General features: G+C 42.7%; 1 protein-coding gene across 1 annotated transcript; it reads right to left on the minus strand.

The window, feature by feature from the left end:
* Positions 1–442: 442 nt before the first annotated feature.
* LOC308329238 (calpain-1 catalytic subunit-like) lies at positions 443–15,906 on the minus strand. Its single transcript, XM_080783443.1, has 22 exons — positions 15,819–15,906; positions 14,563–14,840; positions 14,115–14,187; positions 13,850–13,968; positions 13,583–13,716; positions 13,225–13,402; positions 11,161–11,235; positions 9,997–10,085; positions 9,314–9,385; positions 8,882–9,042; positions 7,690–7,868; positions 7,030–7,041; positions 6,711–6,919; positions 6,114–6,156; positions 5,787–6,005; positions 4,955–5,012; positions 4,728–4,789; positions 3,703–3,771; positions 2,925–3,003; positions 2,361–2,477; positions 1,610–1,662; positions 443–851 (listed from the first exon to the last, which is right to left on the minus strand). The coding sequence occupies exons 2-22, from the start codon at positions 14,812–14,814 to the stop codon at positions 825–827; spliced, it is 2,280 nt and encodes a 759-aa protein (XP_080639569.1). The 5' UTR covers positions 14,815–14,840; positions 15,819–15,906; the 3' UTR covers positions 443–824.
* Between the last annotated feature and the right edge of the window lie 8,686 nt (positions 15,907–24,592).

Raw genomic sequence — 24,592 nt, forward strand, 5'->3', positions numbered from 1 at the left:
TAATCAATCAATCAGTCTGGTAGGACACCTAGTGGTACATAAGAGGTACTGCCTGGAGTTCAACATTGATCAGGCTTTGCCTCAGAAAAAAACAGTCACCAGAAAAAAGGAAGGGTATTTTTGATTAATCTTGGTGGGAAATTTGGTATATAGTCTTTATTGGCCTAAAATATTGTCTATATAGTATACATTCATGAATCCACTTGCTGACCTCTATGGCCGTTTTTAGCCCAAGGAGTGTTTTTTTGTGCAAAACGAATGCTTGGAATGGATTCAGAATCACGAAAACCCCCTAGTTTGACATGTCACTTAAAGCATAAGGAAACTTTTGACAATTTTGCCTGCCATAGGATGTTAATGAAAAAAAACAATTGCCCAATAGTGACAGCCGGTCAGCAAGTGGATTCATGAATGTATGTATATAGACAATATTTTAGGCCAATAAAAAAAGACTGTACCAAATTTCCCACTTTAAACAAAAGAAGCCTGTCGGCGGCCGGACTATCATGGTTAAAATGGAGTTTGAAGTTACAACGGGTTTGTATAGCATCAACATCAGTTCAATTACTTGACTTGGCCATTTGAAAATAGGAGGTCTACAAGCTCACTAACATAGCCTATATATGCAACGTGCAGTGAGATCATAGACATTCCATAAACAAGAAATAAACATTTTAACAACACAGATCTTTTATGGGGGTCCCTGGAACAAACTAAACTATTTTCAGAATGGGGACCCATCTGAAAATAGGTTTAAGACGAAAACATTAGCCCCCCCTTTTTGACAATGTTTCTTGTGTCCGTGTTGTTCACTCCTCATCAGTTTATGTGTACATGGAGATATACATCCACTGGAGGGGGGGGGGGGGGAGAAAGAAAAGCATGGTTGATTAATACAAGACATTGTTTTGGTTGGTTTGTTAGAGAGGGTTTGTATCAATAACCTGACTCTGCCAGAAGGAAGAAGCTTGCTTCACGGGTGCAGTACTTAGTTTAGACAGTATACTTGGTTTGGACTAGTCATTGGTTAGACCAGTCAATAGTCCTACAACTACAACCTATCTCAAACCCTCACCCTAAACCTAACCTCCCACGGGGCAGCACACCTAAACCTAACCTTAACCCATGTCTAACCAATGACTAGTCTAAACTAAGTATGCACCCCCACGGGTGCAGTACTTAGTTTAGACAGTATACTTGGTTTGGACTAGTCATTGGTTAGACCAGTCATTAGTCCTACAACTACAACCTATCTCAAACCCTCACCCTAAACCTAACCTCTCACGGGGCAGCCCACCTAAACCTAACCTTAACCCATGTCTAACCAATGACTAGTCTAAACTAAGTATGCAACCCTGCTTCACTTGTATTGTGAACTTGTGTATTCAATCAGCTCAGGTTAGTGTATCAGGAGCCAGATTCAAAAAAGCTCAGAAAGATTATGAAAATAGCCATGCTGTGAGCTTGCAGATTGGCTATTTTCACAATTTTTGTCCCTTTGTAAACCTATTTAGTTTGTTTTATATAAAAAACCCAAATACCAACAGTATTGTATGTGACATTAGACACCTTTAAGACTTCTGTAAACAGCTGTGTCTGCTCCTCTTACCTCAGACTCTTCCAGAGACATGTTTGTTCCAACCGAGAGCTGTCTGAAGATTTCTGTTAAGGAAATCAAAACTGTGTTAAATTTGTCACGCTTTGTGCATGGCGAGCGTGCCATTCCTTATGCTTTCCCCTGGTTCCTCTGTGTTGTTTCCCTTCCCTTAAACCAATTCATCGGTAATCGGTAAAATAATATATCGGATTTAGTAGATATCTAATTTTTATTATAATTATGTTGACAAATTAATAAAAAATGCCTGAAAAATACTTTTGTGATGATGAATTAAGGCTGCAAATTTGTTTTCTGGGGAAGCTTTGAAAAGAGTCAACAGTTGGAACTAAACAAAAATAGCGAAAATAGCAGATCTACAAGCTCACAACGCGTATGCGCTTGCGACACGTTGAGAGCTTGTAGGTCAGCTATTTTCGGGGAGCAACCCAGCACTCTTTAGCTAGTGGAGATGCGGTGTGTATATATACGGCGTGGATTTCTAAACAAATTTGTTCAACGCTGTGTGCTGTGTTCAAGTTCTGGAGACCTGCCATGCCGGAAAGGAGAGTGGCATTTGCATTTCTTACACCATGTAGTAAAATGCTGCATTCGTGGTCTGGAGAGGGCAGTTTTACAGACGGGGTAAAAGGGCAGGGGCTGAAGTCTATATGTGTGCACGTCCCTGCATGGATAATTATCATTTCTGAATGAATAAAAAACATGCACACGTTCAGTGGGAACTAAGTGACAGAGCGTGACTTACCGCTCATGCAGTCCAGACGCAGGGTGAGGCTGATGAAGCGGTCCAGGCTCATGTGACCAGAGGGGGCGCCATAACGCACAGCCATCAGTTTGACCATGTCGTCACTCACACTCACACCTGGACACGTGCGCACGCACAAACACACACACGCATAGACACACACACATTGGACAAATGATCCAGTAGTCATTTTACACTTGGTTTCATGCTGAAAATAGCCGATCTACAACCTCACAATGTGTCACAGTGCGACACGTTGTAGATCGGCTATTTTCAGCAAGCGTAAAAATCTGTCATTACGACGGCATCACGGCCCCGCCAAAATACATTTTATTCGACTAAATCAACTGTAGATTTAGTCGACTAAAATCTTATGATATTTAGTCGACAAAAACTGGACTAAACAGTAAACACTAAAACATTCCAGGTGACTAAATTAAGTTTTATACCAAAGACTATGACTATAGACTAAAATAGAAATGTGCTGCCAAAAACAACACTGTGGTCTAGTTACACAGAGTCTCTGCTGCCCCCATCTGGCGGAGTCAGGTTATGACAGATTACCTGCAGCCATGATTGCGTTTGGCAGCTCAGTCAGTAACAGTGATCCCGTCTGAGAGACAGCCGTCTTGAAGAAGATAGCCTGGTGAAGAGACGGCGTTTTAGTTTAGTTTGTCCAAAGCAGGCTTATTATTTAGCCCATTCTGGACGGGAAACCCCTGTTGGTGTTCTAAGCATTATGTTTAGCCATTGAAAAATAGAAGATATTGTAGGTCTGCTTTTTTTTTTGAAAAATTGTGAAAATGTGGTGCAAATCTTTGAATGTATATTCTTTCAGAGCAAATGTTTTTAACTCATATCTTTGCTTTTTGGGGGTCCCTGGAACAACATATTTTCAGATAGGGGTCGGCGGCCAATTTCATATATTTTTGGGGGTGAAAATGTTTGAGAACGACTGACATACAAACATGAGGTTTTTCCGAAAACTGAAAGAAATGTTTAAAATCAACACTGCTATGAGGGTAGATTCTGCCAATGCTTTTCAATGGGAACAGACCAGAGCACTTTTTTTTTTCTTTTTTTTTCTTTGCAGAATTCCGCAAATAAAAAACATTACATTTTATTCTCAAAGAATAATCATAGTAGAGCTTTAACTGAAATAAAACATAAATAAAAATGAGACTTTCCAACAAACAACAACGACAGGTAAATAAAACTCTTCTGTGCGTTTACAAAACCAATTAAAATCATAGAGAAAATCCCAGCTAGCTAATCATTCCACCATGTTTTAGATGAGATCAGAACTCATGTATTAAAAGTTGGAGTCATGTGCGTACCGTACCTTGTACATTGTCACTTTCCTCCACAGACGAACAAATTCATCCCTGTTCAGCTTGCCGGTGATCGATGTCTTTGAAGCATGACGTTAAGGTTCATGAAAGGGTACTGTCTGTGTCACACGCAAACAGGCTGGTCCGAGTGTTTCGGAAAAATAATAAATCTACTGGGATTGTTCCACACACACACAACCATCTCCAGGGTTTACAGAGAATGCATCAGATTTGGCAAGGCTTTTTCCAATCATTTAAATTGTAGCCTAAAGGCCTGTTCATACTCCAGTTTTTGGTGTTATAAGGTGACCACCGAAGAAAACAGGACGTCACGCTGCGGTGATAAGCGACTCTCACCACTCACCCAAACACATCGCTCTTGTTTTTTTTTACTAACCACCGTTTTGGTGGTCACCTTCTCACCTAAAACTGGAGTATGAAGGCCTATTCATAGTCTGGATTGGGATGAGATATGTGGCGCGGTGCGTCGCTTATCACGGCGCCGTGATGTCATGTTGTAGTTGTAGTTTTCGGGTGGTCACCTTATCACCTAAAACTGAAGGAGCAGTTAGACATGTGTACATGATGCGAAGCCTGCGGAGCTATAGTTCAGGCAGACAACCCGTGAGCGTGCATACCTGATCAGGTGACTATAGTCTCATGCACTCTTTACCTGATCAGAGCGGCTATTTAAACCTGCCTACCTGCTCATTCCTGGCTTCTCTCCTGCTGTGCGGTCGTGCGCTGCTGCTGCTGTCTCCCTGCCTCGCTTGCTGCTAACCTGCTGCTCATGAGGTTTTTTGCAAATCCCACCGCCTCCCCAGCATCCACCTGTAGGCTACTGTTTCTAGATCCCCCTGCATGGGGGTCTTATTCATTCCCTGTAATACTATTTGGCTTATAACTTAAATGTTAATGTTACAGGGAATGAATAGGGACAGAGCCCTGATGCCAATTCTATGCTTCATCTATGCTCAAATTTAGTGGCCAGTGAGTGTACCATTTCTGCTGTGTGTGTTAATGTACAGAAGGATACCCCCATCAAAGCCACCATGCTGCGACAGCCGTCCAGGCTGAAGCCATCACCTTTCAGATCCCCTGAATGAGACGGAACACAAACAATCACAATTATGCGTTCAGCCATGTTCAAACACTTTTGGTGCGTGCGTGCGTGCGTGCGTGCGTGCGTGCGTGCGTGCGTGCGTGTGTGCGTTACACAGAGTCCATTCATGTCCTGACAGGCTGTATAAAGGTTCCACACACCTTGAAGGATTTCCTTGTTTAGAACTTGTTGGAGTTTCTCTGCGTCCACCTCTTCATGCTTTAATAAAGACAACAAGACAACATGGCTTTGGTCAACTTATACTGTCAGACACAGTGTTCAACAATGCTTTGTCACAAACAACCCCCTGGGTTATATTAAGGTTCATGTTCTTTAGTAATAGTCTAATAAATGTGATGTCTCCCCGGGATCTAAACTAGTGAAAATAGCAGACCTACAAGCTCACAACGTGTCACTTATATCAGTGGTTCCCAAAGTGGGGACAGGAGGGTCCCCAGCTAAATGATAGTTAGGAACCAAATGGACCCTTATGGACCCGTTAGGGTTCGTTTTGTACACTCTCAGAGTTAAATTAACAGTGATTTTACAATATAAATTGGGGGTCCCAGAGATAGAAATGTCATTAACTGGGGGTCCTTGAAATTAAACAGGCTAATTAGTATGAATTTGCGGGTCCTTGGCATGAATAAGGGAAAATTCCCATAATGCTTTGGTGCACTAGCCCTCCTTGTGGATAGGGGGAGGGCTGTCTTACTGAGACAACATGTAGCCCAGGAAGAAAGTGTCCATGACACCATGGACACTTTGAAATACTAAAATATCTAAAAACACATATTACCCACATAAAAACCCCCAGGAAAGTGTTTCTTAATTGTCTCCCAAACATCACTAAAATAAGATCTGGTTGCAAAAGGGGTGAAGAAGTGGCCCTTTAAAGCGACTGTTCACGTGAGCATTATAGTGGTGACATGATGCTACTGAAACTGTAGACATTTACACTGCCGATGTGTTCGTTATTAAGACTTAAATCACCTGGTCAGAGTATTGTCGGAACAAGACTTGCTCGTTCCCATCATCATAGCCATCGTCATCATCATCGCCATCAACATCGCCATCGTCATCATCATCGCCATCAACATCATGAACGCCATCAACATGAACGCCATCAACATCATCATGGCCACCAACATCATCATCGCTATCACCATCAACATCATCATGGCCATCAACAGTATCATAATTGTCTCTGGGCTGAAAATAGTACAACAGCAATTAAATGATGCTACTTAATATCATTATGAATTATTCATTTCCCAGACAATCCTGCCATTGTATTATTTAGGGAGAATTTTAACTCACCACGCTTCCAACTTGGATATCTTCAAATTCATCAACGCTTTCACTGAGGAATAGATGACACACTTTAGGTTTTAGCGTAAAAAAATCTGAGATATCAGACTACTGATGTGTGTACATACACTGTATGTTTGGTGATATCTAATGTCGATGAGTGTGTTAGAACTGTGTGTAAACGGAGGCTGTGGGTTCAAATTAAGGCTGCGCAATATGTCGTTATCATAATATTGTTATTATTATGATGAACGACAATATCAGTATCGCAAAAAGGCAACAGTATAGTGATATGTCGATACATCGTCGATATATCATTCACTGGAAATCAATTTTTTTTTCAAAGCCTGTCTAAAGCTTCCTGCTTCGCAGAAATGGAAATTCAAAAGTATATTTTAAATACTAAATCCTAATAAAGAATTTCAGACGGAAATACATTTTCAATCAAGTTGTGCTTGTTTGAATACCCTTCTGGTATGAAGAACAGACGACAGCCTCCTGTTCTCAAAGTCTACATGGCAGAACTACAGCCTTTCTGCAGCCTAAATCAACAAATCGATCAACTGATTGAAATAACACGTATAGGTTTACAGCGTCTATACATACATGACATGGGTCTCTGCTTTGGTCAGGATGGACAGGATGAAAGAAGCCGTCTGGTTGGGACTGTAGGTGGAGGGCACGATGACGTATTCACCAGGCTTCAACTGAAACAACTCCATCACCTCTCGTGCGTTCATGTAGTTCTTGCTCTGAGCTACGGGCGTGCGGAATCTGAAGAAATAGTCGGGGAACTTCCCTCTCTTTCCCCTGAACTGGAATCACGAATAAATATATAGCATACAATGTATATCCACAACATGCAGTTACACAATTGAGAGATGTTTAAAATGTAAAATGTTTGGAATAAATGATAGTTTCTTACTTCTTCAGTCACCTATAGGGGGCAATGAGAACAAGAACACATGTTGGGGAGGGAGAGAGAGAGAGAGACAGAGCATATCATTTATTATCAAGTTTCACTTCGTAATATTGTAACTACTTGTAAAGAAGCTCTGGAAAGACGAACAAGGTTGACGATGTAATTTGCCAATGTGTTGTCCAGCCCTGGAATGTATGGAATGCATCTGCTATATAACATATTTAAAATACTGCTTTGACGCTCATATTAAGCGTAGGAAGTATCAAGTTGTTTTTGAGGGGCGCTAGCCCATCCAATGCTTGGCTTTTGAAATCATGTCTACTTTTAATAAAAATCTAATGGCAATACAGTCTATGGACTTTTAATGTTTGTTTAGGGCACTATAAACACGCTGGATTGACTAGTCCAATAGTACCAATATATATATAAGGCCCCCTGAGAATTATAGGAACTCTTCGTCTCTGATTCCACCATAGAGTAATAAAAGGATAGAGACCGAACCGGAGCGTTAGGGCCGATTCATACTTCATACTATTTTACCGCTGTTTCGGCGCTGTAGTGCCGAAATGATTTCGGCTCGTCAGAAATTTTCAGTAGCACCGAAGAGTGGGCGCAGCACAGACTCTCAACCTGAAAAGGTGGAGAACCGCCGCCCGAGCTCACCTCGAATAAAGAGAAGCCGATGTAAAGGCTTTTGACCAGGAGTCTGTTCCTCTTGTCAGGTTTTTGCATGAGAGACACCAGCGTGTTGTTGTTGTTGTCGTCGTCGCCCTGTTTCTCCTCACTCTCTCCTGGGAGACTGTCGATCTTGATCCGAAACTGAGGATTGCTCCAGAAACTTCCTACAGGGAAAGAAAGCATGGGGACAATGTTCAACATTTCAACAGTGTTTTCCAGTACCATCCAGTGGTGGGAAAAAGTACTCAGATTATTCACTTAAGTAAAAGTAAAGCCAATCTACAAGCTCACAACGCCTCGCACTGCTTTGGATGCAATCGCTAGATCACTGGTTCTCAATGTGGTCCAATGGGGACCTCCCATGCTCAATGTGGTCCAATGGGGACCTCTCATGCTCAATGTGGTCCAATGGGGACCTCTCATGCTCAATGTGGTCCAATGGGGACCTCTCATGCTCAATGTGGTCCAATGGGGACCTCCCATGCTCAATGTGGTCCAATGGGGACCTCCCATGCTCAATGTGGTCCAATGGGGACCTCCCATGCTCAATGTGGTCCAATGGGGACCTCTCATGCTCAATGTGGTCCAATGGGGACCTCCCATGCTCAATGTGGTCCAATGGGGACCTCCCATGCTCAATGTGGTCCAATGGGGACCTCTCATGCTCAATGTGTTCCAATGGGGACCTCCCATGCTCAATGTGGTCCAATGGGGACCTCCCATGCTCAATGTGGTCCAATGGGGACCTCTCATGCTCAATGTGGTCCAATGGGGACCTCTCATGCTCAATGTGGTCCAATGGGGACCTCCCATGCTCAATGTGGTCCAATGGGGACCTCTCATGCTCAATGTGGTCCAATGGGGACCTCTCATGCTCAATGTGGTCCAATGGGGACCTCTCATGCTCAATGTGGTCCAATGGGGACCTCTCATGCTCAATGTGGTCCAATGGGGACCTCTCATTCTCAATGTGGTCCAATGGGGACCTCTCATGCTCAATGTGGTCCAATGGGGACCTCCCATGCATGCGATCCAAATGGACCCTCATGAGAGTCGGGACATTTTGGTTCCAGTAGATTCCATTCATATGTAGAGTACAATTAACACATTTATATGGAGGTCGCAGAGATGAAGGAAACTAAATAAATAAATGATAAAAAAGTTTAACTTCTCCTACCCGGATGATTCATGCACCCTCCAGAGTTCAGCCCCGCCACCCATCTGCCATGGTAGAAGGACGGTTTCCAGTGGCAGGATGGGTCAGCGTCCAAGAATTCAGGACGCAGACAGCAGATGTCAAGGTGTGCAAAGTACTTACAGAAGTCCTCCACGGTCATCCTGGGGGAACATTAATGAGATCCAAGGAAGTGACATATAGAACGCACGACTTTTGCTTTTAAAATAATAATATCTGGGACTTATATAGTGCTTTTCATAACACTCAACGACGCTTTACATGTGTGGGGGCCAGGGGGGGGGAACAACAAAAGGACAACTTTATTAGAAAAACAATTAAAAGAGTCAAACCAATAAGAACAGTACAGTACATGTAACAAGTTTAAAAACACATCAGCTTGGAAATGTTGAACTCGCACTTCACATTGCTTACCAAAACTCTCCATCATCACGTGCGGTATGGCACTCCCGATCCTGAGGGCTGACAGTCTGCCACAATGGAGACCTGGGAAGAATACTCTTATTACTATATTATACTATAATATATTTTGTATATAATATATCCATATAAAACACTGTGGTGACGGGGGTGTGTGTGTGTGTGTGTGTGTGTGTGTGTGTGTGTGTGTGTGTGTGTGTGTGTGTGTGTGTGTGCGTTTTTGTGTGTGTGTGCGTGCGTGTACGTACAAACACATCACACACACACACACACAAGTGTTTGAAAGTGTGAGACTTTCAGTGCAATAGAACCATATTCATATTCTTTGCAAGAACGTTTTTGCAAGACAAAATAAATAGCCCTAAACAGTAAAGGGGAAAAGACCAAAATGTACCTGATAATCACACAGTCAACTTTTTTTAAAATCAGAACTACATTCCTGTGCGGACTACAGTGCGGTATTAGCCGCGGTTGCTGTGCGAATAACCGCCGTTTGGGTGGATTTGGGTCAATCAAATATAACAATTAATGCTCCTTTTAGTATTAGTTCATGTTGCATTTTGTAAGTTCGGATCCTATGGACGGACAGTCGGACACCAAATATCTCTTTTGCGTCTCGAGCGAGAAAAGTTGAATGAATATGCACGACTACACAACATACGACGACATATTCTTACCCATCGCTCCAGTCGCCTTTCCATTCTCCCTCACCCCAGGGGTTCAACAAACGCACGAGGTCCACCACCGTGTCCCTTCCACTCGTCATCTGAACGTGGACAAATAAACCAGTGATGGATTGGTGACATATTGGACAAGTTCTCACTCTGAAGCCGTTCCAATGGCCTCTATATGCACACAGCATGACTCTTCCTATAGTTACGGGCCCCTTCCCTATACTTCATTGGTAACCATGTGTTACCGATGACACTAATTAAGGCTCTGTTCCATTTAGTGTGCGGTGGTTCTCAAACAGGACCTCCACAACTCTGAGAGGGAACCATGTGTACCCTCTCAGAGTTACACACCCGTACGGGTGCCATTTGGAACCCACTCAAGGACACTTTGTTTGAGACGCGCTGGTGTATAGCTCACTAAGCTCAGCGTTTCCAGTGAGCCAACATGCACGACGACACGACAGCACCCTGACTCTGGTTGACTAGAATGGAACAGAGCCTTCATACTGTAGTATCATCGCCGTTCAACACCTGTGAAGGATGTAGTGAAGGGGGGGCCGCAGGTTCTAAGTTCCAAAATGGCGTGTGAGTGCATATAGATAGAGCCTTCAGTGAGTGATGACGCAACGCAGGCAGAGCTGCAGCCAAGCACTCGGACCAAGTGGTGAATGAGTCATTTGAAAGAAACCTTTAGTGAACCGATTCAAATGCTTCAGTACAGTGAAAAGAACATCAATGTCCATCTCTATAGGGATCGTTTTCATCGTGTTAACTTAGAATGATATCCATTATGACTATTAAAGGAGCGTCCGTCTTATACGGAGCTACTGAGGGGGACGATCCCGTGGTTGGACCTGGTTGACGCGCTGATGTTAATTTGTACTGTTGGCTGTGTGTCAGTGCGCCAATGATATAACACAGACCATAGTTAGACACAAACAATGAATAATATTTCAGACAGACAAATGTTTTGCGCCACAGTGTTTCAACAGCATAACATACCTGCGGTCAAAAACCATTGCCCTTCCGGGTCAAGCCTCCCTACCCATGCCAGTGAAGCAGACGCTTATAAAGCCAACAGCGCCACCCCATGGTCACAACTTCATTTTGACAATTACACTCATTTGGCCCTTACAATGACTACATGCTGATTCAAACGCACATTACCCGTTTGATTCCAGTGACAGTGTAGGCGTGGCCGTCCACCACTCCATTGGATGACACCGTGTTGGCAGAGGAATCCTACACAAGATCATAAAGACACAGATTATATGTCATTATTATGACATGTATATCGTCAATATGCTACCTGATCTTTTTCATTGAGATGAATAAACTTAATGTTGTGATTTTAAGCACTATTTAAAAAGATTATATAAAGGTCCCACTGTGTCGGGAGCTGATGAATCTGATATTTAACTTATATAACTTTATTTAATTTAGAACATATAGTTAAAGTGTATATGTAGTTTTCATATAGTGTCAGAGCTGAAATCGACATGTTAATATGAAATAAATGCTTAAACATGTAGCTAGGTGTAATGTTAGAGACCACAGAAGTGAACCTTTCAAGCCTGTTTTCTCAACTCGCTGTTTTCTGTTAGACATTACTCTATAAGCCATATCTCCAAGACTGGTGGGTCAAACATAACAACCAGTATGTCAATTTGAAGCTATGGTTCCCTGCTTTCATAAAACATAAAAAAATTCAAATTAAACAAAAATCCAATGGCAGTCCCCTCAGTCAAATTTAGTCTATTATACCAAATTTCCTCACCTCAGTGGCTGCCGGGCTATATGAACGTGTGATGAAGTAAGTACCGTATGTACATTTTATGTGTATACTGTTACTGTAGCACTTCTCATAGTCTGACAGAGAGAGAAGCCCGTAACATCCAAATGATTAAAAACAACAGAAACGCAGCAAACATAAGACATTCCACTAATACTTGTTTAAACAGTCGTGTTTTAAGTGGTTGTTAAGCATGTCCACAGAGGCTGCAGGCAGCTCTCCAGACTCGTAGAAGGGCATGCCATTCCTTTTAGTTTAGCGAGAACATCCAGTTTTCAGCTGCGGGACGGGCAAGCAGTCAGGGCTCTCTAACCGCCCAACCTGGCTGGTACTGGTACGAGGAATGACCGATGGACCTTGGTCAGCTGACCTTAGGGTCCTGCTGGGCACATTAACGTTGTAGCAGGTCAGTGGAGGATCCTGGACATCGCTAGATGCTTCAAAGTGAGGCTCTAATGGCAGCAGTGGTGGAAAATAACTTATTTTTAATATCACCCGAGAGTTTGGTCATAACTCTTGTCACATTTGACAATGAAAGGAGAATTTGCGTCATAGGCCTATGTGTCTGAGTATATACATTTTTTCATTGGATGTACGATGATAAAAGCGCCCCTCACTTCACACGGGTATGATTTTTTAAATAGGGATTAAGTGTTGAAAGGTCCCTCTACTGAGCAAGACTGCTCACGCCCTGAGCGCTAGCTGAGAAGTAAAAAAGGTCAAAAACAAAAAGGTATGGAATGCCCATCCACAGGTCTTGAGAGATGCAGCCTCTGGGGACATTTTCAACAACCAAGCATTTGTGGAATCTTTGTGGGACTTTTTGTTCTTTTGAATCATTTGAATGTTTCAACCTGTGTTTTAATTTATGTAAAGCACTCGAGGCAAGTTCTAGAACTGGTTCCATTCTTGGAACCTTGGTGTTTCAAGGAACCGGCGGGCATTATTTGGTTCCATTTCCAAACCAATTAAATTCCAGTGGAAACACTCTGAATTGGTTCAATATAAAAAAACCTTGTTGGAAAAGTACATTCTTACTTAGGCCTATTACACCACACGTTCAGAAGAGTTGTTTTATATGTTTCACCAGGTAGGTCATGTCATTGGATAATGAGTAATGTACTGTAATGATGAATGATGTAATCAAACGTGACACTGCAATGTGTTCCCCAACAGGAACGTAACCCATTTTGACCTGAGACCAAATTCTATACAAATTATTTCTGTAGAATGGGTTTTAGGAAAAACCCATGTTTCTATGTCAGCGGTTCTCAAACTATTTCATTGACAAGGACCCCCCCCCCAGGGACCCCCCAGAAAAGAAGCAAAAGCCTCCAGCGGTGCCCATTGGGCTCTGACCTCCTTGAAACGATGCAAGTTGTAAATGCATGCCCCACCCAGCGGACTGACCTCATGCCTCCAACATCTCCATTTCTTACCCCCGGCGGTGTTCCGCAGCCCATCAGCGACCTGTAGTGGGCAGCTCTTTGCATCAGTGTGAAGAGGTCTGGAGGAGTTTGGTCTTTCAGCTGTACACATATGTGGATGCCTCCAGTGAAGTCCACCAAGGCCTCTGCAGGCGTCCCTGCAGTCATGTCTGCGTAGGAGCCACACACCCTGGTATGGCACATCATGAGTACATAGAATAGAGTCAAACGGAAAAACATGAATTTCACCGGCATGTCTTTGGCATTCTACAGTATGAAAAAGATAGAACATGCAGAAAATTGAGAACGTCTCTACTTAACTGCAACAATGTGTGTGGTATTATTATTATGTAAAGTTTGAATCCCATACTTGGCATAGGCTTTCTCCAGCAAGGCAGGCCAGAACTCATTTGGGGTTTTGGAGTGGACGAAGATCAGTTTGCCATCAATCGTTGGTAGTTTGTCATCAATGATAACATCCACCCACTTTCCAAACCTCCAGAACTGAAACATGGACATGGAAGACAGGTTTCTAACTTTCCATGTACTGGCTGTCGCAAAAATGTTTGTTCAAATTGCAATAAATAAAGGTTCCAGGGCCTCCTTGACACAATGTACTAGTGAAATGTCCCTTTACCCTGAAGTGGAACAGTCCACAGTATTCCTTGTCAAATGACTGCTCCGGTGGCACAACTTGCTTAAGGATGTCCTTCTGGAATGTTAATGCTCCAATAGACGCGAGTAACCAGCAGTTTCCTGAATGAAAATGATCACAGTTGTTTGACAAGTTTACGTCACATGTGCAGTGACTGTGGAGCTAGAGTGACTTAACAGGGCATTTCCACGTAAGCCAGTGCCCAACGGTCTCCACTCTAGTATGGTCAATGATTGCATTCACTTACCAAGGAAGTGTCCTTGGCCAAAATCAAACCTTGAGATGCCATCAACAATGAACTTCGGGTTCGGAACAATTTTCTGAAACAGAACAAGGCATGACATAAAATGTGTGTGTTGTGATGAGTCCAGCCTTCATGTATTTGCAATAAATATGCAACGGAAATGGGAAATGGGAAAAAAAGCACGGCACACTGAGATTTGTTAGGCTGAATATCAACGGTTCATAAGGTTAGCAGAGGTCAACAACACTGTTACAACATTATTAGTAGTGGAGTTGAGATTGAGAGATTTGTACACAGAGTTATAGACGTGTAAAGGGTCAATTTGGTCGGGTAGACAGACAGGCAGGGGAAAGCAGGCAGACAGACAGACAGACAGACAGACAGACAGACAGACAGCGACGAAGCCGAAGCGACCTCTGATTAGTAGCACTCCATATACTGTAAGTCTCACCCCTGGTCTCGTCCAGACCACCCTGGCCAGGTTAGGCGGGGAGAGGAGGCCCTGGCCAATAGAGGTGTCATCGGGGGGGAACATGTCATCGACGAGTCGGGCCCTACGCCTGCGGAACAGACCGTACTGCTTCTTCAGCTGCTGGTAGTCCTGCTCCAGGAACATCTGGGGGTCGGCCAGGCTGCCCCGGCCGTCTCTCCTGCGACGCCGTGCCTCCATGATGTCCTTCAGACACAACCCTGAAGGAGGCATATCGGCTGCTGCTGCTGGGGTCAGATCTGCATTGGCGGAAAGTAACTACTACTGGAAAATACATGTATGTCAATTAAAGGTAGTGTACTGTAAGTGATTTTGGGGAGAGCAACGGAATTGAACTCATGCTTCCTTCATGCCTGAGTCCAAGTTGCTCCTTTACACCTGACAGGGGGAGTTTGTTTCCCTGGTTGGACGTAGCGCGTGGAAGGAACACGTTATTCCAACCAGTTCCTTTCCCCTCCATCAGGCGCCCCGGCTGGCCAGGGGGAGGTAGTTTAGAGACCAGGATTACTGCATGTTTTTTGTGCGGGTACCTACCCTATAGGGTACACGGGGAGAACATGCAAACTCCACACAGAAAGGCCCTTTCGCCAACCCCGCCTCGGGTATGGGCACTGATGTGATCATCCACTGATGAGGAGGAAACACGCCGCCAGCACCCACAGCGCCCCGAGCGGGAATCGAACCCAGGACCTTCTAGCTGTGAGGCGACAGCACTACCAACTGTGCCACCGTGCCCCTGAGATCACGTTTCTTTGCTCGCAAATCGATCCCTATCATTTTGAGTATCTGCCAATACAGATTTTTCCCGATCCGATACACAGACAATATCCAGTCTAATATAATGATATGGATATAATATTAGGGATACTAGATTCCGATTTCGATCATTTGAAAATTACGTGATCGGCCCCGATTTCCGATCGGGACAACCCTATTGTGTACCTTTTCAACCCTATTGTGTAGTAAATTAAAGTAATTTTGTGCACGCACGCACGTGTGCAATGCATGCACACAAGCACACAAACCTCTCTCTCCCTTCCTCCAAAATATGTTGCCTACTAATTAAACATTCTTCATTGTGCTTTTACCTAATTTAATTATAAATGATTTGTTTAGATTTGAGAAAGTCATCTCACTCGCATTGATGAGAAAACACACACACACACACACACACACACACACACACATTACAATATCAACAATATTACCTGTCTTACCTGTGCCTGTGTTTCAACGTGGATACTGTCTGTCACTGCTCTGCCACCTGAAGTCACACTGAGTCAATACAGGCTTATCTTCTCTTCCTCTTAAAAGCATATCTACTGGACAAACTGGATGAGCAAGTCTCTCACACACACACACACACACACACACACACACACACACACACACACACACTTATGACTGGATATTCAACATCTGTTCCAAAAATGCTGTCTTAAACTAGGTGTCCACCGGCAGTAAGAAATAAAGGCTACAGTCATAAAGGCAATATTACTCATGAAAGTAATTATGTCACTGTATTACTCCTTAAAACAGTAATAATATATTATTACCCTTATTATTATTATTATTATTATTGAGGGGCGCTAGCCCTATGTTGTCTTCATGCATTGGGAGATTATTATAGCATTACAATTGACGTGAATGTTAACTTTCATCTCAACTATATGATTTCGAAAACACAGGACATGATGTTAAGTCCAAAGTGCCTATAGGGACTCTGCAAGGCAGGGGCGTCCTACTCCCTGAGCCAGGCTTGCACTTGACCGCATACCTAAAGATGGAAGACTTGAGCACTGTGATGTCGAGACAGCTGGACTGACAGTTCACAGGGGTTGTCAAGTGGGGTCCTACTTTCACCAACGGTTTGCTGATTTAACCCCACGACGTCTCCAGTAGGCTCAGCAGTGCATTCTGGCGTCCCAGAAGCACCCCCCTCTGCGTCTGCCCAGCCTGCTTATTTGGGAGACCAGCTAGGGTCTTTCCTTTTCAGCCATGAGCCACTGGCTACTCCACTAGCTCCTTAATGGCCCGACGTAGGACTTGTCCGCTGATGCCAAGGTCCTTCATCAGCCTCACAGTTGATGTTGCCACAAAACCCTGACATCCAACTTCTGCTGGACAGACCTTTGCTCTCCAGCCCCGCTGTTCTGCCTCTGCTGCAAGATCTGAATATCGCAGTTTCTTTCTTTCAAAGGCTTCCTGAACTGCATCCTCCCAGGGGACTGTAAGCTCCACAAAGTACACTCTGCGCTGTGAGTGTGAAATGTGTTGAGAAATGATTAATGAAATGCAGACTTATAGTTTAGAAATGACAATGTCCTTTCATTTAAGATTAAGAACTGCAGACGTATAGTTTAGAAATAAATGACAATGTCCTTTCATTTAAGATTAAGAACAAGAGTATGCTATAATGAACCAGGCCAATGCATTGTTTTAAAAAGTCATGTTTCATTAATAATATTTTGGCTATGTCTTGGCATTCAGAATTAAGCTGCTGCCTCAGAAATTACTTGACAAGTTGACATGTGGCTGTATCCTTCCTAGGGGCCTATAGGCCTACTTATAGACCATTTTGAAGACCTTGGCTTCAAAACTCCATCAGAGTTTGGAAGCACTTGTTTTCAGTAAAGCAATGTCCTGCTTTCATTAATATGTTGACTACCGGTATGTACAGACTCATGAGTCACAGTGACCACCGCCTGGCAATAGAAACAGGCAGACACAGACATAACTGGCTGCCTAGATAACACAGACTGTGTTCACTCTGCTCTCAAGGGGAGGTGGAGACGGAGCTACACTTTCTGTTACATGTGACAAATATAAAGACATCAGAGAATCATTCTTCCCTAAATTTAAAGCAAAATATAAAGAATTTGAATCCACCATTAATAACTCATCACTTCAACATGTTCAGGGAGAACAGTCCAAATGAACAGGGTCATTAAGTGCTGTTATGTTTCTGTTTGTTCATTTATTTTCATTGTTACTGTATTGCTTGTTGTTCATTATTGTTGGGATGTTTGTTGTTGTCTCTGTGTGCGCAATGTTGACGTTTGTTTTGTTGTATGTTAGCCCCTATAGCTCTGGTTCATAGTCTTCTACTGCGGACCAGAGCTAGTTAGCTACAGAATGAGCGTAGGGAGAGGGCACATATGGGGCTAGTTCCTAGTTGTATACGCTTTGGCAATGTAGAACATATTTATCATGCCAATATAAAGCCTTTTGAAATTGAATAGAGTTTGTACTCATCTTTGTGTTCTGTTTCACATTATTGCTGAGTGACAGTGTGACGCACACAGCCAGGGAAAATCAAAAAGGGGTTTTAGAACAGAGAAAATCCGGAAAATAAACTCCTCCATCGGTTCAAATCATCACAGACACACTTCTCACAGAGTCGGTTACTAATGAATGACACGTGCGGCCGCGCGCCCGTGCCTGCGTAGTGCGCTCATGCATGCGCATTGGGAACTGTGCATTGCATCCAGCGCAGTAGAGAACGTTCTCCTCCTCAGACGTTCATCATATTTTGCTAAAGTGTATACACTCTAGCTGTATCTGGTTAATTGCGGAAGGATGCGGGCTCCACACGTCCCATAGTTCATATTCTTCTTATTACTATAATTATGTAAGGATGTCTGTTGTTACTTGTTGCTTTGTCTGTTCACAGTGCATTATGCATTATATAGCCTCGATACCCAGGCTTTGCATGTCATGCTGTTTACAAGTTTGTCCACCAGGGGATGCTCATGTAACACACTTCTAGGTTTGCTCATGATCTCATGTTAGCAGTAGCAGTCTCTCGACAGACTGTTGACTGTCAAAGAGGGAGCTGTTTTTCCTTTATTGTTTGACGATGGGTTCTCAGATTGTGTTAGCAGTGACAGTGCATGGTGACCCTGCTGATGTTAAAACCACAAGGTGAGTCTTACACACACGTGAACTGTACGCCCACGCATGCATAGGCTACTAAGTTACACACAAATAGCCCTGTCTATATTCCAGAAGACTATCTCTTTTGGCCAGGGGGACTGAGAACAAAATGCATTTATTATCAGTTAGAATGAACACATGTTTTGCATATATTTTCCAGTGGCCCCGGCCTCAGTGTCAGGAACCCCCCTGAAGATGATGGAGAGGTGAGTATTATGATTATTTAGGATTCTTCATTGTTCTTTGCTCTGGTGTAACTCTTCTTTTCACTCTGCATTCATTGTTTTCGTGTTGCTTTGAATGGAAATGTGTTTGACGAGGATCTTCCATGGCCAAATCCCTCTTGAAAAGGGTTAGTGTGTGTATTAATCCACATTGGCACTCTTGAAGGTTTTTTTTTTTTTTTTTTTTTAATTGCCAAGTATTTATATCCATGTCATGTTAAAATGTCAGTTTAGTTACCATAGCAGCTTTCGGTTTAGATATGTTGTTGTAAACAATGTGTGTCTCCTGCTGCTGCTGTTGGATGTGTTTGTGTTCATGGTAACCAATGGGAGCTTCCTCTACTAAACAACCCATTGTGGAGAGAACATTCTTCATTTTCAGGACTTTTGTCTTTATTTCACAAGGCACAAAGAAACAAACATTACATTATATCATCAATTCAACGGTTTAAAACTGTATGAATAGTTAAGTCACAACCGTCGACTTTACAGTAATGAAGGCACATTCAGTTCCAATGCAGTAAGCAAGAACAAAAAAACCCTACTATGCGTATGTTACACTATTATAGCCCATGTTTTTTGAAATTTTGAAAAAAAAAGTTAGCCTCGCTTCTCATCATTTTGGACCATTGGCTATAGCCCATATCGTACGGCATACTATAGCGCGCCGTTTTTCATCATTTTTGAGGATTTGAAAACAATGCAATTTCCGCAAATTTCCTATTTCCGCAATTTCCAATTTCCGCAATTTCCGCAATTTTCAATTTCCGCAATTGCCAATTTCCGCAATTTCCAAATTCCGCAATTACAACCATGTAAATACAACACATTGAGCAGGGCACTGCAGGGAGTTGAACCCCGTTCCGGTAAACCAGAAGTCCGACACCAGTGCCTTAGTTTTTGTGTTGTTAATTTACAGGTCCAGGTGTGCATATACGCATGTGCGCCTGTGCGTGTGTAGGTGCATATGTGCATTTGTGTGTGCACGCTTCAATGACCACTGTTGGACCCCATGGGGATCAAGGACCTCTGGGAGCCACCCATAATTCACAACGGTCACAGCGAACTCTGTGGCATCACAACTGGTGGCATCACAACTGGTGGCTCAAAAATGATGAAAAACGGCGCGCTATAGTATGCCGTACGATATGGGCTATAGCCAATGGTCCAAAATGATGAGAATCGAGGATAACTTTTTTTTTCAAAATTTCAAAAAACATGGGCTATAACCCATCGTTTTTGTCATTTTGTTATTTTTTTCAAATCCTCAAAAATGATGAAAAACGGCGTGCCATAGTATGCCGTACGATATGGGCTATAGCCCACGGTCCAAAATGGTGAGAAACGAGGCTAACTTTTTTTTTCAAAATTTCAAAAAACATGGGCTATAAGTAGTGCTACTGTATGTCTACATAAAATGCTATCTAAGTTACATAAGTTGAGATATGCACAGGAACAATAACCACCTATTTATTTACACTATGGCTTACTGCTCATAACAAACACTGTTCTGTGAAAAATTATATGAACAAAACACAAAGCATATCATAAAATGGAGGGATTACACATTAGCCATTAGCTACATTTCCTATTAATACCCTAATCATATAAAATATTTAAAAGGAAAAACATATAATACCATATCAACAAACCTGCAAAAAATATATATAATAATAATAAAACTCTGCTACTAGAACAACCCAATCAGAATCATACGGAAGATCAATAGTTCTCTAGTCGTCAGATTCGGAGGCTTCACTGTGTTAGAATCTATATAATCTATGATCAATTACATACAATCAAGAGCTAATTAACTGTCAGTAACATACATTCACACCCTGCACACATGCATTTAGTAGGATCCAATTGCTCCATGTATTGATGGATGAAAAGGATGGACACAGATGATAGGTTCAATCTAATGTCAAGTCAAGTCACCTTTATATAGCAACAGAAGAACAACAGAAGTTGACCCAAAGTGCTTTCCATATAAAAATCACATCATAAAATACAAAATTAAAATAAACGTTTAGCAATACTTCACATAAGAAAAATACAATATAACAACATTTAAAGAGCATGAAACAACAAAAAAGCCTACCGATTACAAAAAGGTTTAAAACATTCACAGGACTATAGGAGCTGAAGGCAATGGAGAAAAGTTGAGTTTTTAGGGAGGATTTGAAACTGTCGATGGTTGGGCTGGATTTGATATGTAGTGGGAGACTATTCCAGAGTTTGGGGGCAATTACTGAGAAGACCCCTTAGGTCGCCTTTGTTTTTTTGGCTCGTTAAGGGGACAGCAAGGGGCAATTGGGAGGTTGACCTATAAGTACCCTGGTGGCTGGAGGTGCAGAAACCAGGTCACAAATATATTCCGGTGCAGTAAAATTTTAATTAATGTGATCCAGACAAGCTTCTCCAAACAGTGCAGTGAATGCAGAGTGAATGCTGCTGCTGGCGACTAATGAAGTCAGAGCAACCACTGACTATAGTCCTTCAACAAGTTGACTATTTTAATTATCCTACACAACTGTTGCCTGCTTGGAATATTAATTATCGGGGCATGGTCCCATAATCTTCTACAGAGGAACCACAGAGAGCATCCTGACTGGATGCATCACTGCCTGAATAGGCGGCGGTTGAGCCTGACGTTAATATTTGTAGTATTATACAGCGCCAGCATGGATGACTGACCATGAAATTAAATGAATTGATTTAACCATGCCCCCATAACAAGCTAAATAACAACGCAACAAGGCTTCCGTTTCAAAATCACATCTTCTGTCTGTTCTCGTTTAGCTTTGTGTCTGTGTGGACTGGGAGGAATTATTTATATTTACAACCACAAACATCAGGTAAAGTACAGTACTTGTTCTTCTGTCAGTCTGTTCCTGTCAATATTTATTTTCTTCTTTTTTTGCCCACTTTTTCTATTTACAACCACAAACATCAGGTAAAGACATACAGTGATCTGATGAAACGAACCACCAGCAGCAATGTGAAGGGTCCAGTCACACAAGATTAGCCTACATAAAATGACTTCAATGACATCAATAGTATACATTAAATGTGGCCACCTCCACCTGTATAATCTAGTGGAAGTGTAGAGAATTGGAAGGCGATAATTGGCATTTTACATTAATAGATGAGAGAACTAAGTATAATCATACATAATTGATTTGTATGAATGGAGTCTATGAGACATCATGGATACAGCTTGTTATTGATGCTGAACCACACAGTGTGTTGAAGCAGTCTAGCATAGGAGGAACCAGCCACGTTTGAACTGAGATCACAATCACTGCTCTGCCTTCTGAACCACTTGAATGACACCGACTTAGAGTTTTAACAACATTTCAATGTAAGGGGGAAAAGTTGTATATACTGTACATACTCGTGGCCAAATATAATTATTGTCAAAATGATTGCTACAGTGCTATTGTTTTCCCGATTAGTGCATAAGAATTTTACGTTTTAATAGTTTTTCATATAGTTCATTAGTTTTACCATTTTCAGGTTTGAATTAGTTTTTTTAACGTGGGTTGTTATTTTACTGTTGTTGAGATTATCATTATTATGATTATGATTTTTTTTTATTTAATCATTAGCTGAAAGCTGACAGACAGTAGGTTAGGTCTATAAATATGGGTCATTTTGAACCCTCCTATAGAGGGTATGCCACTATGCGCGTGACATCATCGTCAAACCCGGAGGTTATGCAGGAACGCCTACCGAGTGGCAAAAAAGTACTTTCTGCCCTTGACAGCCCAGGCATCCAAACCGAAAAGTCCTATCTGATTGCATTAAACAACATTAAACAATGTTAAACTCGCTTTGCCACTCGATGTGCCATTCACTTTAAGCATGCGCATACCCTCTATTGTTAGTTTGTATGAAGACACTTGAACTCTGGTTTAACTGTCATTCCAGTCTTGTGTTGTGTAAAGATGTATTACCTTCCAGAGACAATAGAGGGCGATGTGTACCAGCATCAACAGCAGCACCACCACCACCACTGTGACTGTATTTCTGATGCTGTCCTCAGGTGTCAGAGTAGGAGGGACTGAGAGAAAAAAAAACACATCAACAAATCATGTAAGAACATGATCATTTGATAAACCTTCATGTTTGATTGAATCATGCCTGACTGAGATTCATATTGTGAGTTTAATGGTAAATTCATTCAGGTTACCTGTGACGGTGAGAGAGAGGATGTCGCTCTCAGAGGAGACATTGTGAGAAAACACGTTGGTGTGCATTTACAACAACATCGACGTGATAAGCACAAATGTAGTTCCCTTGGTGGCTGGGGCCTGCTTCGAAAAACAGGAAGTTGGCAGAGTGATTGACAGCTGGCTGGGTGTGGCTGTGTGCGCTGTTAGCTCCAGTGAAGGTGAGGTGAAAGGAGCCGTCTGTGGTAGCTGAGCAGCTGATGCTGAAGATGGAACCTTCCAACACCTGCTGCTGGCCCTCAGAAACCCCGTTTAGAGACATCTGCTGCCCCTGCTGCTGGCCCTCAGAAACGTTTAGAGTTTAGAGTTGGGAAGACGCTGATGTTTGGCTTAAACAGAAGATCTGTAACAAGACACGAGTGAGATGAGATGGAACCACGGTTAGAGATATAACATATTGGAAAGAAGTAACCTAACTCTTGTATGGCTTTTGCTGAAATTAGACGATGGGAAAAAAGTTATTTTAAATTAATTCAGAAAAAGAAACATCCATGTTTCTATGCTGTAGATAGGTATAGGTTACGTAAAGTAGGCAAGCAAGTATAGGTACAGACGGACATCACTGTTTGTGTTACCTGAACAGATCACCTCCAATGTGACAGTGGAATTCTGAGACAGTGTCATTCCACACTCCCTCAGTGAAGACTCGGTTCCAACACAATCAGCTGTGATCCACCACACAGGTTGAACCGTTGAAGCAGGACTCCTTTGTGTTCAAACATCAGAGCCACAGTCCATCTGTCTACACACGACAGAGGATGACTTCAGGTTCCAGTCGGACTGACCATCCACGGCTCTCCAGTGTCCCTGGTGTTGCATCTCCAGTACACCGCTACAGTTACTGCTTCATCCCACCAGCCTGACGTCATCAGGCTCTGTACAGAGACAAGACCGTTACAAACCATTTAGAGCCGACATGCCTTGTGAGCCGAGTGTTCAGTTCTCCCACTCCATGTCTATACTAACATATCCATGGGATATGTTAGTAGACACCCTTCCAAACACATTGGTGAAGAAAATTATTGATAAGGAATTTATTACCAGACTAAATAACTCATGTTCTAGACCCGACTTCACCAAAAGAGACCCGAGTGACACCTAAACAACAACAAGGCCCAGAGGGAGACACAGAACTTAGATGCGGCTTAAATTCCGCCGCACAATGCCAAGCCAGCCAAGACAATGTAAGTTGACTATAACAGAGCCCCAGAACACAGAGCTCATGAGAAGGATGGAGAAACACTGGCATGAGGCCACCAAGATACAACGCCCCAGAGACCCAGAGTGTGCCACCGCTCGCAGTAAGGAGATCAACTGCTGCAGCAACAATGTCATGAAAGGCAAGTCCCCACCAAAGAAAACCTGGACCTAATCGGGGTGTCAAGAGACCAAAGTTTCTCCCCCACAGTTCCCTGCAGTGGTCAGTGAAGTCAAACTGTGCGTCTGTACCTGAAAGGGACAAGTCAAAGGCCAGAAAGCCCACCTCCTGTAATGTCCTGTCAGTAGCAACTCAACCTGCACCTGAAATAAGCCCTGACCCCTCCCAGAGAAAGTTCATCCTTGAAAATGTAATGATTAGTCTCCACTTTAATTTAG

Source organism: Protomyctophum bolini (assembly GCF_963924005.1).
Source record: "Protomyctophum bolini genome assembly, chromosome: 15".
NCBI classification, from domain to species: Eukaryota; Metazoa; Chordata; class Actinopteri; order Myctophiformes; family Myctophidae; genus Protomyctophum; species Protomyctophum bolini.

What these genes read in the sequence shown, in the direction of transcription:
- LOC308329238 (XM_080783443.1), bottom strand. Translation starts at nt 14,814, where the DNA reads ATGCCTCCTTCAGGGTTGTGTCTGAAGGACATCATGGAGGCACGGCGT. An exon ending in AAAGGCGACTGGAGCGATGG is followed by an intron (nt 9,386 to 9,996) that starts GTAAGAATATGT and finishes TATTCTTCCCAG; the next exon opens with GTCTCCATTGTGGCAGACTG. An exon ending in AAACAAGGAAATCCTTCAAG is followed by an intron (nt 4,790 to 4,954) that starts GTGTGTGGAACC and finishes CGTCTCATTCAG; the next exon opens with GGGATCTGAAAGGTGATGGC.